At 38.5% G+C, this 17,238-nt stretch overlaps 1 protein-coding gene across 2 annotated transcripts in view; it reads left to right on the top strand.

Annotated features, from left to right (window-relative positions):
• EPHA6 (EPH receptor A6) overlaps positions 1-16,289 on the top strand; it is a 367,586-nt gene extending 351,297 nt beyond the window's left edge. For both annotated transcript variants that reach the window (XM_063419479.1, XM_063419478.1), the window contains 4 exons: positions 513-662; positions 5,867-6,060; positions 7,829-7,978; positions 10,630-16,289. In XM_063419479.1, the coding sequence (XP_063275549.1) occupies positions 513-662; positions 5,867-6,060; positions 7,829-7,978; positions 10,630-10,744 (609 nt within the window). In that variant the 3' untranslated portion in view covers positions 10,745-16,289. The remainder of the gene's footprint in view (positions 1-512; positions 663-5,866; positions 6,061-7,828; positions 7,979-10,629) is intronic.
• Positions 16,290-17,238: the final 949 nt, after the last annotated feature.

The following is a 17,238-nucleotide window of genomic DNA, read 5'->3' as shown; positions in this document are numbered from 1 at the left end:
CTGGATATTTAAAGGGCACAACAAAAATTAAAAGATATCCTCAAATGTAATGCTTTATATAGAAGACCTATAGTTTCTTTCCTGATTATACAATTTTATTAAGAGCTTTCAGTGTTCCATTTTGCAATAGATGTTTCTGTTTCATTTAGGAAAAAAGCGTAAATGTCAGTGAACTAGGAATTCAGGGCTTGGGATGTATTCAATCAAAATGCATGTTCTGATTATTTATATGACTGAACAAACATTAATCACCTCAAATGCTTTCTGCTCTTTGAACAGTGTTTTTTTCACAGAGTGCAGGTATTGGTGAATTAGACTACATATGAAATGAATTATTTTCAAATTCCTTAAAAAAGGCATTTCTTCCTTTCGGCTTTTAGCATATTGACAAGGCAAACTGATGGAAGTCAGAACACAGAATCTCAGAATCCAGGGTGATTTTTCTTTCCTTTTCTTTTAAACATGTGTTCCTCTTATCCTAATCATCTTGACAAGTTTTAACCTTTTTCCAGGGTGGGAAGATCCCCATCAGGTGGACGGCCCCCGAAGCCATCGCTTACCGCAAGTTCTCCTCAGCCAGCGACGCCTGGAGCTACGGAATTGTCATGTGGGAGGTGATGTCCTACGGAGAGAGGCCCTACTGGGAGATGTCCAACCAGGATGTGAGTACTGCCCAGGATCCATCTGCAACTTCTTCAAATGTGCTTTGGAAGTTATTGCCACTCCCTGCCCTGCTTTGCTGTCTTATTCCCTATCTAGGCTGGAATCTCAATTTTTTAAAAAAACAAATTTTCTTCTAGTATAATTGAAAGCTTGTTTTAGAAAAAGAAATATCGGAAAGGGGAAATGGTAGGGTTTTTTTTCTCTACCACAATTTCAGTTTTCACAAATTCTCTTGTTTGATGGATCCCTGTGACAGCTCAGACTGGTACACTCAGTCTTCACACCAGCCATCAAGCTCTGTGTCAAAATGTAGAATATCAGCCAAGCCACCTTAACCTCTCTCATATATGTGCCTAGAATATTCCTGCGTTGCTTCTGAAGAATTGACAAGACTTTCCCAGATGGCTGTTTTTACATTGTTGCTAAGTTATTCAGCTCTTCAAGTCTGGTTGCTTGTTAAGGCTGATCGGTCATTTGGGGATAAGATCTGAGAGAGATTTTAATTTTAAAAAGTAATTTCACTGTTTCAGGAAGAAAAGGAAAAAAAACAACCTAACCCTTTAGAAACAAAAGAAAGACTATCACAAATCTCTCCATTTAGAATATACTAAATAATCAGCTACAGCACAAAGACAGCAATGTTTAATTACTCCTGCATCCAAAATAAAAATATCTATTAATACAAAATGATTCTGTAGGCCCTAATGATGCCCATTGTTGGGGCTTTCCCTGCAATTCAGCAGTTCCCAGCACAAAGGACTCCTTTTCTCCTACCCACAGGATTTCGGTGCCAGAATGTGAGCAACGACCGCCTGTGACCTTCCACATAGGTTTAGTGACTTCAAGTGTCAGTGGGAAATTTCAAGTTATTAAACCTAATGTAAAGCTTATTTTACTGGATATTGAGATGGTTCTTTTAGTACAATAAATTTCCCTGAATTCACATGAGCTTATTTTGCAGAAATAATAAGACTTTCAAAGGTCCTTGGTCCTGTACAGATGGCAGGGAAAACAACAGAGAGAGATGTGCACTAAACAGATTCATAAAAGACACAGGATGCAAACAACAGTTAATAAGGTCTTGCATGGGTACAGTCAGAGGTTCTGCCACATCAAAATGTCTGCTAATATTACCCTTAAAACACTTACGAGTCTGGATCATAATAAAACTCTTCTCTAGATAGCAATTGACATATTTCCTGAATTGGGTGGGTTTGGGTAGATCACCAGAAGTTTTCCACGTATAAACTCTGCAGAGCCAGGTCTGGTTTGTGGGTTTGGGTTTTTTTTTCCCATTCCATCTTGCCAATTGCTTTTCTAATTATACAGCTTTGGGAAATGAACTCACTTTTTTAGACCATGGCTAAGTAAGTGATGAACACAGCTGATGAGAGAAGTTCTAAACTGGTACCTGCCACCTAAATAAACCCAGTCTGGTGTTCAGAGACTACAGCTGCTCACAGGTATCCAGAATGACTCAACACCTCTGCAAATCCAGCATCCTCTATTCATATTCCCCAGCAAGGATTTGGAAGCTGAACTTAAGGAAACGGAGTTGCAAAATGCTTCCTATAAAATTAATACTGTACATGGCGTAATGCAGAGCTTAAAAATGTTGCTAAGTTTGAGAAATGCTCTTGTTTAAGTAAATAACCATTTTATTATTGTGGTAAGTCACTTCCAAACTGTGTTGGTGCTGATTAATGCACTTCTTAGATGTGTGGCAGGCACCAGAGGTGTCCATTAATTAGGGCTGCTGCACAGTCTGTCGTGTCTTATTGCTTAATTAATAAACATTAGCCAAGATATTGAACTTTCCAAGGAAACTAGTGTACTGATGAACAGATTGTGCTAGGAATCTGGCTTGCTAATGCTCATGTGAGGGAAGGAAGATTTATATTCCATGCATTTGGTTTGTAGAACAGCTGTGAGTGAAGTCTACTGGGACACCTGTTAGAGGCCGCCATATAAATTAATGCATGTTGCAGAGCTGCAGCATTCAAAAAGAAGGGGAAAAAATGAAAAGAATATTTAATGGCTTGTAATTGGTATGCAAGGAAACTACTGTAGCAAACAGAATAAAACTCCTTACACTCCTGAAAGTTTCTTGTAATACTGAAAAAACCCAACTTATCCTAATATAGTTCTTTCAACTCAGAGATATCAAAACGCTTGGCAGGCGCCTGGGATTGGCTCTGTACCATGAGGCAGGAGCAGCTGCCTCTCCCTCCTGGTAGATTTTTCAGATGTCAGGAGGACACAAGGATAAGTCCCTCTGGACTCTCTTCTGTCTCAGTCTCATTAAAAAAGCTGTCAGTTAACTTTTGAAAGCAAGAATGTCTGTTGCTATTAATAATGAAACTATCAGGAAGATTACAGCTTCATTTTCAGATGGCATTTTTGTCAATTGCCAATTATTTTGAAATTGAACCTGTAAAAATTTTGTGTAGAAGTCCATAAAATGCCATTCAGGCAATCATAACCAATATCTAACATTAACTCTGTTAATATTCCAACTTCACAGCTATGTCTAACATCAAACAAGCTGTTGCTGTATCCTTCCTGTAGATGCAGATTTCATGATTGATGTGGTGCTTTGTCAGCCTTAAACTGACAAGAGAAAAAGGCATTTGAGAGGAGTTAACGTGTAAAATCTTTAGATGTTTTATAATACACCATTTTATATTACTAAGTTAGTACTTCTTCCCTTTTAGGTACATGGATATCTGATTTCTCTGAACAGAGAGAGAGGGTGCTATGCACATGGCAGGGCAAGAGCAAAAATAAGTATATAAATAAATAAGGACTTAAAATGCTCTAATTCTTCCTTTGAGGCTTGATTCCCATTGCAGTATTCGACACTTATCACATCTTTACTCTTGCTTCTTAGACTCTAAAAATAATACTTGCCTCACAAGGGATACTAATGAGGCAATATTTCCAGTTTATTTTTAAAATATGCTGGTATTAATGAGAAATTATAATTATCCCAGTACCAGCTGGCATTTTTCTTCATACTGAAATGTTCCTTTTGAACAAGAGAGGAAACAAAGTGCACTGTGACTTCATTTTCAGAGATATGTTAAAATAAAGTGTGGCAGAGAAAATGTCTGGAAAATTATGGTTGCTTTTAGGTTTTTCCTGAATAAATTAATTCAGCAAAACCTCATCAGCCCTCTATTGTTGTGTTGAGCAAATGCTATATGTCTCTGAAAAGTAGAACAGCTTTCCTGTTGCCTTAAAAACAAAATACATTTCATAAATTCCACATTTGCAACAGGCACAGTTAAATGTAAAAATTTTGGTATCTGCATTTCTGGGCTGCTAAGGACGGCCTCTTCAGTGGCCAGCCCCTCTCAGTCAGGATCATTTTATGAACCCACTTCTGACAAACTGCTTGAGATACATTAACAATAAATGTATTATAAAAATAAGTGGGAATAAAATTCCATGCACACGGTTGAGTTTTGTCCCTCCTGAGTCTGCGGGGGCAGTTTCATCACTGGGAGGTAAGTTCTGAAGGAAATACATCCCTGGCAATGTGACAGTGGCATTTTTTTCCTGTAACAGCAGCGTGTACATTACAGGACCAACTCACCTGTGTTTATGAAACGTAGACAAGCAGCTGTGAGCAGCTACAAAAGCCTCGTTCTATTTCCTGACATGCCATCAAGGGGAGCTCGGGTCCTAACACAGCTTCATTACTCTTATTTTATTTACATAATGCATGCAGCATAAGCATTAGGCATTGCTGAGCAGAGCCAGCATTAATGCAGAATTCAAATAGAGAGCAGGGATATATTCCAGGATAATAAGATTGAATATATTGAAGCCGGAGCTGGTGCTGTAAAACACTGATTTGCTGTAAACAGTTTAATGTAGCCCCTTCCAGCTGCATTAATATGTCTGCAGCATGTACATACATCTGTGTGCAAATGAGGAATGTCTCCTTGCAGCACAGTGGGTATCAGTGCAGCAGGTATGTTCCTCCTTAGTGCGCTGCGTGGTTATAAATATTGTGTGCAATCATTTGTACATTAGAAAACATTTAGCATTGGCTGGATTTTTATGTGGGAGGGTTATGTATCTGTGATAAGGCTGGTCTTTTTCCTAACTTGGTTTTTGGTCAGCCACTGACTAGTTTCGCATTCCTTTTTACACACACACACACAAAAATCCTGTAATTTGTAACATTATCCCCACTGCTACCACCACTCATAGCAGAACCCCCTGACCTTTCCTTGTGTTTTTTAAATCTTACATAGGATGAATCCATGTAAGCTGTTACGAATCCATGAAGCTTTCCATGGACCTTACCTACTTTTGCTGACTCCTATCAAGCCAGGCTGCTACTCTTCTTTTCAATGTTTTTTGCTACCCCTGTTACTAAAAATAAGCTTTTCTTCAACTCTGATCAACTGTAATTTTTTCATACCTGTGGCAGCAGACCTGTTTCTTTCTGAATCCTTACCAAACACATTTTCTGTATCCACTGAATCTGAAGGTCTCACTCACTTTAGGGTAACACCATGATGTTATTAAATTTCGTTTTGTCATAAACATCTCAGACATCCAAGTGTCTGAGGGAGAATGCAAAATAACATTGCTGTTACTTGGTGTGGGAGACATTGCCAGAATTAATCCTAGTCTAAGGATCAGCAGAAACATGTGAATATCAATTACATTTGTCAGGTACCACAATGTGTATTTGTGGTGCTTGATTGTATTGGGGTTTGTGTGTATTTAAGACCCTAAGTTATGGTTTAAAATAAAAAGAGATAAAAATACATTACTAAACTAAATACATTAATAAAATACACACAAACACTGTGTCAGAATACAAATATTAGAGCATGGTGGGATGCAGTGTCCACACCAGTGAGTTTGTGGCCCCCTGAAGTGAATGAAAACGATGGTGGTATTGGTGAGTTCCTTATTCCCCTCCTGCTTTCTTAGCTGTTTGAAGAGGATGACCAGTGATCCTAAAAAAGTTTCTACTGTGTTTCTTATGCCTGCAAAATATTTCCTGTCTCCTCTGGTCACACCCCTGCCAGTCCTGATTCCCCGAGTGAAGCCCCAGCAATGCATGAAGTGAGGGTGGCTGTGCCATGGATAATTTATCATCCCTGGTTCCTAATTGTCAGTGCCACAGCGTCCTTTCACCATTTGATGCCTGGTACTCACACACACTGTATTTCTGTAGGTCATACTGTCCATTGAAGAGGGCTACAGGCTTCCAGCTCCCATGGGCTGCCCAGCTTCTCTTCACCAGCTCATGCTGCACTGCTGGCAGAAGGAGAGGAACCACCGTCCCAAGTTCAGTGACATTGTCACCTTCCTGGACAAGCTGATCCGCAACCCCAGCACCCTGCATACCCTCGTGGAGGATGTACTGGTGTAAGACTCCTTTTGGTACATTCTGGTTTTGTCATAACACATAGCGGCTGTCATTACGTGGTTTAGGGCATTAAGAAGGGGTGGGAGAACTGCAAAGTTCTGAGTTCACGAAGTCATGCAGGTTCAAATAATTTAAGCCCCTTTTAAGGTTTGCCTTATTGTTAATGCACTGTTGTACAAGGAGGTTTCTTTATCAAGCCATGCAGATTATATTAGGCTTTATTATTATTATTTTTGTCTGAGTTCTGTTTATGCACTATCTATCCTTAATCTTTGTGAATATTTTGTTCTTTTTTTTTTTTCCTTTGGTGTGTTATTCCTATGTACTTGTTTTCTCTTTGTAATTTTTTTCTCCATTCAACAGCTTGTCTCTCCATCTGACAGTGCTCGAGCAATTTCTGAACTGCCCTGGAGTAATATCCTGCAGAAAGTAGCTGTGTCTCAGCTTGCTAAATCTTTATTTGTCTACAGCAGAATGGCAGCAGTGACCAAATAAGAGATAATGCTGTTACCATCCCTTTTACCTTTTTATTTTAAATCCTAACTTAGGGTCTAAAAAATTTAGGCTTTATTGAACTATGATTGACTTCACCTGCACAGGAAATGTTTTTCCATTCATTTGAGAATACCTGATGCAGTTGTTGGTTAACCTTCTTCTGTTGAACCACAGAGTAATTCAGATGGGAAGGGACCATGGTAGGTCTTTAATTACAGTTTGTACTTAACAGTGTTCTCCTGTCCTTCAGCTTCTCCCTCTATCACTTTGATAATATGACTGAAAATCACTGTTCTTACTGTATTTCAATGTGTGTGGGTGAAACTTGGTGCATTAAGACATGAGGCTGTGTTGCTTCCTATGTTACGCATTAAGTCATGTTCCATCAGTAAATGTTGGCTGGCTTTTGGTGTCAGAATTTTCATTTTCAATAAATCGTGTCTTTCTCCTAAAGACTGTCATAAAGCTTTTACAAGCAGCAGTGTGCATTTTCTGCATTTTGTTCATACAGTTTCTCTACACAAAATGCATAAAGCCAGTGGAAGTTGTGAGCCCTCCCAACTGTGGCACACAACAGGATACTGAAAGTCAAAGCCCCAAAATTGTAATTTTTTCCCCCATCTTTCTGTTTCAGTTGATAATATTAGGGGAAAGAACTCAACAAGAAATGTGACTAAATTAGCTCCTTCAATTTGATTTGCTACTCTATGTAATTCTGTAGCAAGGATATCACATTTTATTCTTTTGGCTTCTTTTAGGGCAAGATTTAGCTTTTGAGTACTGTAATCAAAGTGTTCCTGTAGCATAATGGTATCACAATGAGGAGCCATCTAGGGTGGGGTGGTTGTAGATAAATGTAAAAATCATCTCATGGTGGTTTCATTGTTTTAGTTGCATCTTATGCTACATTTTCATTGTTGCCTACATTGACTACTGTATCATGAAATTATTATAATCCTGAACATGTCGATCTGCAAGGAAACATTCTGTGGAACAAAAATAAGAGCACTAGGAGAGGCCTTTTCCTCAGTGTGTTACTGAGCTGCAGATCTTTAATAAAATGTATTGTTTGAGTACTGCAGCTTGGCAGACTGATGTGATTTATAAGTTTTAGACAACAGGTTAAAGAGATACTCTGTTAAGGTCTGACCTCTACAGCTCAGGCTCCTCTCTCATTCCTTCTGCCTTTTAGTAAAAGCTGTGTCTACCAGGGTAAATTGAGTGTCATATTTTGTATGGCTTGGTAACCTTTGCAATTTTTTTTGTTTACAGAATGCCAGATTCACCTGGTGAAGTTCCAGAATATCCTTTGTTTGTTTCAGTCAGTGACTGGCTGGATTCCATAAAAATGGGTCAGTATAAAAATAACTTCATGGCAGCAGGTTTCACAACTTTGGATATGGTTTCAAGAATGAATATTGAGTAAGTATGCAATCTATTATCCCTACAGTGACTAATTAATCTGAATTTGGATGCTGCAGACACACAAATACTGTGGAGTATGAAACAGTGCTTTCATTTCCTTTGCTCCCTCAACTAACAAAAGACAAATGCAGTTATTTACCAAAACAGCATAAGAGACGTGTATGATGGAGAGACCCAGAATTGATAGATCTGCTCTATCAATCTGTGACCACACCAAACACAACCAAAGGTCAGGCAGTGAGTGTGTTTCTTGGGAATCAGTTTTGATCAAATCAGGGGCAAAAATATTTCCTTACTTTGATATGAGTATCATCAGTCCTCATGAAGAAGTTTTTCCAGTTATCTGGAACCACCCAGTTATCTGACACCACCCAATTGTTTTTTTCTAATGTAAACCCTGCACTCAATATATTGTGTTTGGGCAAACTGGATTCATATGGGGATCTCTTGTGAGATCCTTCCCTTCCTACTTTGAACAATTCAGCCTCACCAGCTGAGTTTTTCACCTCTTCCTCACCTGTTTTCCTTGACCATTCACTGATTTGTTGAACAATAATGTTCAACATTATCCCAGCAGAGGTCCCTGCAGATTTACATCAATAACTACATTGTAAAACCTGACAATTTACTGCTAGCCTCCTGTCTTTAAACCAATTATTTAGTCATGCAAAGACCACATTATGCTACATATTGTTATACCCTATATTACACAGAAGTTGTTCCTCATTTTCATTATAAAGCTTTTGTGAGGAATATTCTCTAAAGCTTTTGGAAATCCAAGTGAGGTGTATCAAATGGATCAACTCCATCCATTGGAAACAAGTAATTTTATAAAACAGACCTCTATTTGCAAAAGCTATGGTGACTCAAGTAGCTCATTTATCCAAGAATTCAGTGATTTTATACTTTCCTGTAGTTTCTCTTATGCCCTGCAATGATCACAGACTCATGGGTCTGTGGTTCCCTAGATCTTCCCTGGAAACATTTTGTCTGCACCATGCTCCATATTTCAGGCACCATGAATTTTTTTAATATGTGGAGCACAGCTGGTAACTCCCTCTCTCACAACCCTGATAGTAATTATTTCATCTTGACTTTCTTTTGGGACTTCTGCCTAAATATAATCTTGTCTGGACGTGGGTTGTTGCTTGTTTTTCAGTTTGTCCTGTAATCTCTCCTGAAGTCACTTCAGACAAATACTCTGGCAAGTCCCCCAGAAAGTATCTGGTATGGGAGTCATTTCAATTTCTTCCACAGTCACTGTCAACTCAAATGCTTAAGTCGTCCAACAATGGCCACTCTTTCAGTGCTCTTTTATGCCCAAATCATCATTAGACTTTACACAATTTATGGCAGATTTCTTGTACCCAGTGACTTTGCAAAATGATTTATTATAATTTTTTTTTTCTATTTTATTTGTTGGGGCCTCAAGTTCCTTTTTAGTCTGCCTTACTGTGCTTTTACAGCTAATCTAAGGTTATCATCCATTCTACTTTCTTTAGATACCATTTCAACTTTTTGAAAGATTCCTTCTCTCTTCAAACAATTTGTGTTACACAAGACCTGCTGGCTTCTTTCTGTGCTTTGTTAGGCCTTCCTTGATAATTGCTAAGCATCAGTCTTGCATTTCTAAGACCAAAAAAAAAGCTTTATTCTTAAACTGACTCCTTTTAGCTTCTCAGATGCTCAGTATTTTTGCTGACATCAAGTGTTGCATGTCATGCCCCACAAGAATGTTAAGCCTAGGCACCCAATAGTTGCAAGCTCTCCAGTGGTTCCTCAGGTGGAGGATACAGAGGCAGATACCTGGAACTGCACATCTCATGAAGGCCATGCCTTATCCCATGAGCTCCTTTGCTGGTTGTACCATCATACAGTTTTAGAGGATAATCAGGCAATATCTGTGTATGTCCCAATGTGGAATTTGCATAATTGACAAATCTGGTATATCTGAAGTTTTCTGTCCTCAGTGCCCCTGTGAACTTTCTCAGGTCTTGCAGCTGGGGATGTTTATAGAAAAACAAAGTTGGTGGATTTATAGAAGAACAAACTATGGTAGCTGTTGACTTCATTCCTGCCAGAGTCGAGCCCTGCAAGTGATTCGAGCTACCCACTCTGGGGTGCAGGGCTAGATGAGAAGAAGGGAAACTAGGAGGGAAATCAGGGTCAGTCTGGAAGATTCACTGCTAATTTGACCTTTCGACCATCTCTCACCACCTCACTACCATTTGCCAGATCATCAGAAGCTCTGTTATTTCTGCCTCAGAACTGCAATATGGAGTGTATAAGCCCCAGTCCTTTTCAAGTACGAGTGGGAAACAGTTGCTGCTAAACAATTACTAAAAGTGGGCTATTAGAACTCACCTCTCTGATTAGTTCTTGAGATCTGGAAAGATTCATTGACCATTAGTATCACAAAAGCCCAGTGTTCTAAATACACTTTTTTATTATATTCTATTTCTTAAATGACCGGTTTTTAAAAAATTGAAATTGACAGATGCAGAAAAATTGAACATTTGCAGCTTTCTTATATGCCATGGCCAGGAAGGTAAACTGTCCTGGAGAAGAAGTCATCACATAATTATATTCTTTTGTGCACCAGAGGCTTTATTATATTTGCATCCAAGATGAAACTTTCTATCTTGCAGTGACATTAGAAGAATTGGAGTTGCACTCATTGGACACCAGAGACGAATAGTCAGCAGTTTACAGACTTTGCGGTTACACATGATGCACATACAGGAGAAAGGATTTCATGTATGAGAGTAATAGAAGCAACTGTGTTTTGTGCCTCAGCATTTCTAAAATGGAAAAATATTCTCATTCTTCCCTCCTGCTCTTCCCAACTTCAAGAACTGCAGTCTCCAGTTCAGACTATACAAGTACTTCTATGTTAATGCTTCCAAACCGGAATTTTTAATCACACTGCACAGCTCCTCCACCAGTTCTCTGCCGATAGAATCCTGGCCTCCTGCAAGACTCTTGCTACACATTGATGGATAACTCAGCATGGATGTGTAACTTTGTATAACAGTATTTGGGAAACTTTCATGGACTTACTTGAAAGTAGTAATCTATTTGGCCTGGTGTGGCTTCTTTATCGATGTATTTAGAATTTGCTGGTAGATCAAAAAGTATTTGACTTCTTTCATGTTCTGTGACCATGTAACTTCCAACACCAAATGTGCAATCAAAAAGAAGTTTAACATAAATATTTATTTTATCTCTTAATTAAATCCAAATGTATGTGTCCTATCATTATATTACTTTCTAATTGTTTGAATGCTGGTAAGCTGGTGCCTCAAAACATTAGTATTGTTTGCAGAAATGACTGATGATTTTATGTAGTGAGTTTTCATTGTGTGAATAATTGGAACATGGTGAGACTAATCTGTTTGAAATCTTAAGGAAGGTTCTTGATTTTCAATTACTTCAGCACTCGACACTTTTTATGCTTTAAATTTTAGATTAAGTCGGAAAACTTGTTTATCCTTGGGATTCCTCGCCACCCTACAACCCGATTTTTTATGTAATATTCAGCGTTTGCTTCTACTGCTGGAAAACTGGTAGTAGTGTTCCCACGACCATGTGTAAAACATGATTATCAGCTCTGTTGTGGCACACAGATTTCAGAAAAGCTTTCTGTTTCAAACATGCAGCTCTCTGCTGTTGGATTGGGAATCATCTCCAGCAGCAGAGCTCAGAGGGCCAGCCATGGGCTGGGTGATGGGATCATTCCCGTGGGAGCAGGCCGGCCATCTCCTCCTCCAGCCCCACTGCTGCTGGAAGTTACAGGCTGCAGGATGCAGTGACCTTACACAAAGGCAGAGAAGGAGATGCAGGACAGCAGTGTGGTAATATGTTGCCTTGAGTTTACTTCTGACTGATTCTAGAAGTTAAAAAGCAAACTCTGCTGAAATGGAGCTCTGGTCATTCCAGGCCAGATCTTCATTTAGTACAGATCTCTAAAGGACATCCTTTAGAGGCATTACCTTTAGAACCCTTCAATAGCCATATTTACATGCAAGAAAACGTCAGCAAAGGCCTACCATAATATTTGTACCTCTCTAAGACTTCCAGCTTCCACGTTTTATTCAGACAGCTGACACAGACATGCTGGGCTACATTTGCATGGGATATGCACTCCTGGGCACGGGGCAGGACCGCATGGAACCCCAGGCAGATCTGCACTGCATGTCACATGTAACCCTGTGCAGACGCTTCTCTCCACTCCTGTGTCCTCTGCAGGGCACCTCTGAGCTCCCTGGCATTCCAACATGCTCAAGCATCACAGCTCTTCTGTTAAAACGTGCATTTGGGTAATGACTATAGTCTACGTGTATATCAAAAGGAACTAACTCCTTTGTGTAATCATAATGGTATTTACTGCTTTGTTTACAGTTTGTAAATCACAAGGTATTTCCTAAGTCTTGGAAAAGGCTGCCATTGTATATCAGTGACAAAGAAGGGAAATCAGAAAGCAACGCAGAAAAGGTTATGCTTCCAGCCAGATCACAGAGTAAGACACATGAGGCCTGATTCACTGTTGTCAATTTATGTTGGAATAATTGCATTGATTTCGGTGAGATAACAGTAATGCACTAAGTAAATCTTTCTTTCATTAAAAAAAAAAGGGCAGATGTAACTGAGGAGCAAGTTTTCTAAAGATCGGGAGACACTGGTGTTCTACAATTTGATGAGCTTGTTTAAAAAAAGGCAGCTTCAGTCCTGTTGTAGCTCCAAAGGTAATTTTGCCAGCAGGAGTATTCCCGCTGAACTCATCAGTCTGGCAGAAGGGCATGAGTTTTGCAGCATCACAGCCCTTCAGTGGGGAAAAACCATTTGTTCTTTTCTGTGACTGTCACTTGAAAAATTCTGCCTGAATTCCACATCTGAATAATTTTTTGGTAGAGGTGCTCTTACAGAAAGAAAACCACACTTACCTGAAGCCTTTCTAAAAATACTAACACACCACAGAGTAATTTAAAAGTGGATTTTGCTTCACCCTTTTATTATCCATTTTGCCCATCGTTCCTTCCATGGCCAACAACAGGACTTCTGTGCAATGAGCCTTTCTCACAATTAAATCCATTACTGAGGAGGTGTGAGTCTGTTATTTGTTAATGGGGTTGCAAAATCATTCATAGCTGACCCAAACCGTGTATGTGCACTTTTAGATTGTCTTTTGTCAGTTTTTTCATTCCTGGTAGTGAGAATGCAGAATTGACATTGTTCCATGCACACAACCTGGATATATTTCATTAAAATTAATTTCTAAATTTATCACACTACTGAAAATATTTTTCAATAGAAAAAAAAATATAACTAAAGTAAAACATTTATTAATCAGATATATTTTTTATATAAACAAGAGTTTGGGTAACCAGAAAGGAAAGAACAAGGGATTCTTTCAGTGAGCACATTTGTTAATAACATTGTAAATCCAGGATTTTGTGGGTTTATACAGCTTGTTTTTCTGTTGTTGTGGTGCAGTATGACACTTTTCTAATAGTTATCTTGATGAAGCTCACATTTTCCCCATTTTTGGAAATATTTTATTTGCTGTTGTGCTGATTCCTAGTCTATTCTTGCTTTAGTTTGAGGATTTTTTTTAAATTTAAAAACAAAACAAAAAACAACCCTAAGAGGTGTTATTTTTCAAATGTGAGCTCAATTCTGCATAGGCCACAAATGTATATGTGAAATTAGAGTAACTGTCTTTGTTACAAGAAATTCTTTCTTCAGGAGAAAATTAGCTCTAGTTATCCTGCATATTGCAGCTGGAGTTTAAATTTGACAAATTTAAGCAAATTCAATTGGTTGTTTTTCAGAATCTGACCCACATTACAGAGTGCTTCATGACTAAAAGTACCCATGGAAAGTTCACAAAATAAAGTGTGTGCAATATGCAAGCAACAACAAAAGAAAAGGTGTTATAATGTGGATGTCATAAAGAAATAATTCTTACCTGTTTCTCTGCATTCAGTGCTAGCTCATCCATTCAGGCATCTGTGCTTGGTCAGCTGAATCTCATGCCTTAACTGTATCCAGTCGTTTGGCTGAACCTGGGAAACAGAGAGAGTCTTGTTTGTGATGTTTAAACTGAACAAGGCACAGCAGAAGGTTTGGTGGAATTTACTCATGAGGTGTTTGCACATTGGAATTACTGCAAAACAACAAGATGCCAGGAGGTGAAAGGAAGAGAAGTGAGACATGTAATTTCAATTTTTCTTGAACAAAATTTACCCTTTTTCTTTCCCATGAACTTAAATCCAGTGTCTGTCCAGTGAAAGCTTAGAAACATGCCATGCTTCAGGACATCAGCATAGATTAATCCTTTTCTTGCAAATAGTGCACTCAACAAAAAAAATGCAAATAAATTAGTTGTTCTGGCCAAACATTCTGTGTCCAATATTGTATTAGGTATTACCTGGATTACTCTGACACAGAAATCCTAGACTGCATTACTTTGATTTTTACATCACTTAAGACTGACTATCCATTTTTTATATGATGAGCCTAACAGAGGGCTTCATTAATTTCTTTTTCAATGCAGATTCCTACAGGATCCAAAGATGGGTCGTAAGTAACACACAGACCCCCTTTATCCAGAATCAGCTGAGATTTACCATGAGGAATAGCTGGGACTGTGGACGTGCCTAGTGAGACTGCATTACCCACAGCAATTTGCATGTCAGAATGATCCCATGGGACCACATCAGCCACCAAGGTAAAGCAGCACGGAACATTCTTGACCCTGCATTAAAGAGCAGTTCCTCATTTCCAGCTGGCCCTGTTGTAAACTGCAGCATTTATTGAAGTGTTTTACCTCAGCTGATGGAATGGTTCTATGGGACACATTCTGGCAGCTCAGAATTCTCTTAGGAACACAGGGTACCTGCAGTAACTGTCCTGTCACGGGCTCACTCTCTCTGGGAATATTCCTTCAGAGAGTGGAAAGCAGGACTTGCCTCTAACCCAGTCCAGTATTTCTTTAGCTAAAATCACAATGAAAATTTGTCTTCCATTGCATGTTCCAGGAAAAGTACTAAAACTAGAGACACTTGTGGCATTTGCACATGGTTGAAGAACTCTGTATTCCGTTAAACAGTTTTCTTCCAGAACACCCTTGTTCACCAATTGTAATGAATCTTTCCTGAATAAATGGCAAAGATAATTTCTTTTTTATAATAGTACTATAATTATTTTTTGAGAGGAAATATATGTTGGGCTGGGCTAACTCTTAGTAGGACCTCTTAGATCTTGAAATCTCCTGGGGAGACGAATCATCTCTGAAAAGGAAAAAAACTCCCTAAAACCTACAGTAAGGTAAAATGGGAAGAACTGTTCATACTGAGCCAAGGAGCTCTAACAAAACCCCAAAAGTTTCATAAGACAGTGCCAGGTGCTTACAGCTGACAAAATTTTCTACCATCATATCCCATATTTAGTAGTGCACACTGCTCATCCATGAGTGTTGTATATAATTCCTCCGATTATGGACCAGGATATGGTGAACATGTTGTGGTTATAAAATATTTGTCTATATGTACATAAAGAATTGTAAATAGAATGTATATCGTAATACCAGATTTTTCAAACCTGCAGAATTAATTACCTATTACCAACAACACTAATGGGGTTTATTTGCTCCACTGGCATTTACATTTTTTAGTGGCATGCACTGTGTGAGTATAGTTCTTCCCAAAATTCCTTGGCTTGTTGGCTGGAAATGGACAGCCTCTCTTTTCCCCCACTGGTAGAAAAACATTTTCAAACTGGCTTGGAGAAAGCTGCCACCTCACCCAACCCCTTCCTGCTAATTCTCTTCCATTCAGCTAATTACTGTAGAAATTAGTGATCCCAAAAGGGAAGCAAGGTGCCCATGAAACAGCAAAGCTAGGAAGGTGGAGTCCATGCTATAAAGAGTTTTCAGTTCCTCTGCTGAAATCACCAAAGATGTTTGCAGAATATATAAATTATTTTCTTTTAAATGGCTGTTTATAGACACCTAGGAGGTTAAATGAGGGAAATTTTCAAGGGAATATGAGTCAGGATATGCCAACGTATAGTATAAAAAGATATGCTGAATTTTAGAAGGGAAAACCAACAACAATGACTGATGAAAAAACTAAGGTTAAAAAAAATGGATTAAAGTATATTCCCATATTTTATATGTGAAATAATGTAACACCAGTTCAGTGAAATCTATTTGAGTGTATATTTTGTTAAATATCCTGCATATCTTCCTTTCCTGTCCTGCAAGAGATTTCCCAAGTACCCATCTCTTCCAGAAAGGTTTAGCATATTATCTGATATTTTCATCCCTGAATAATTAAACTGGAACAAAAAATGCAAGTTCTGACAGTGAAGATATAGGGGAACAATAGAATTTAAAAGATCAGTCTCAAAGTAATTTAAAGTTTTTACATCTGTTCTACTTTGTTCCTGTCCAGAATTTTACCTGTGTCTATCTGAGAACTTGTTCTGCACACATCTCAGTGCCACCTCAGAAATTTCTGAATCTGTAAACAATTCTGAGTTTGTGCAGCTTAATTCAGATAAAAAGGCTGATTTGAAATGGGACTTTATACGAGACTAGAGTTAGGGATAATCAAAAATCAAAATCCCTATGAAATATCTGTAAGACAGCATGAGATAACCTATTTTGCCTTATTACACTAACACCTCTTTATTTCTGACAATTCAGTGAAGAACTGGTCAGCAGCAGCAGTTGTATGTTGAGTGGTAGGTAAGCCAAAACCCTGAGACTGGAAACGCACGAATCAAGGAGAAATCCAGGTCTTTGCATTTTGAGCTCTGTGATGTCAAGAAACTCAAGAGAAAGTAACCTTGAATCTGGCATCTGGAAGATCAGGTTTGGGAGAAATGTGCTTTGGAACCCAAATATTCATTTCTGGTTGTGCATGATGGAAAAATGCCCAATTAAACTGCCCAGTCTAGGGACTATTTTCATAATATTGTCACCACATAAATCTCTGAGTGATATGAAGAAAAAAAAATTATTTTCTGATCTTTCAGGATCCAGCCCAGGACAAAAAAAAAGGTACAGTTGTCAAACTTACATTAGAATGTCCAGCAGACAGAATTCTGAATGCCTAATTGTTCTTATAGCTACATATTGACTTTCTTGAGAGGAATAGTAAAAAGTAGAAGTCTGCAGTTAATATTGGCTTAGAAACTGGGGTTTCAGTTTTCTCTCATTCAGACTGGTCTCTGACTGAAAATTATTAAGA

This window comes from Prinia subflava, chromosome 25 (assembly GCF_021018805.1).
Source record: "Prinia subflava isolate CZ2003 ecotype Zambia chromosome 25, Cam_Psub_1.2, whole genome shotgun sequence".
Taxonomy (NCBI): domain Eukaryota; kingdom Metazoa; phylum Chordata; class Aves; order Passeriformes; family Cisticolidae; genus Prinia; species Prinia subflava.
The sequence above is the reverse complement of the archived record's forward strand: the minus strand, read 5'-3'. Positions and strand labels throughout refer to the sequence as shown.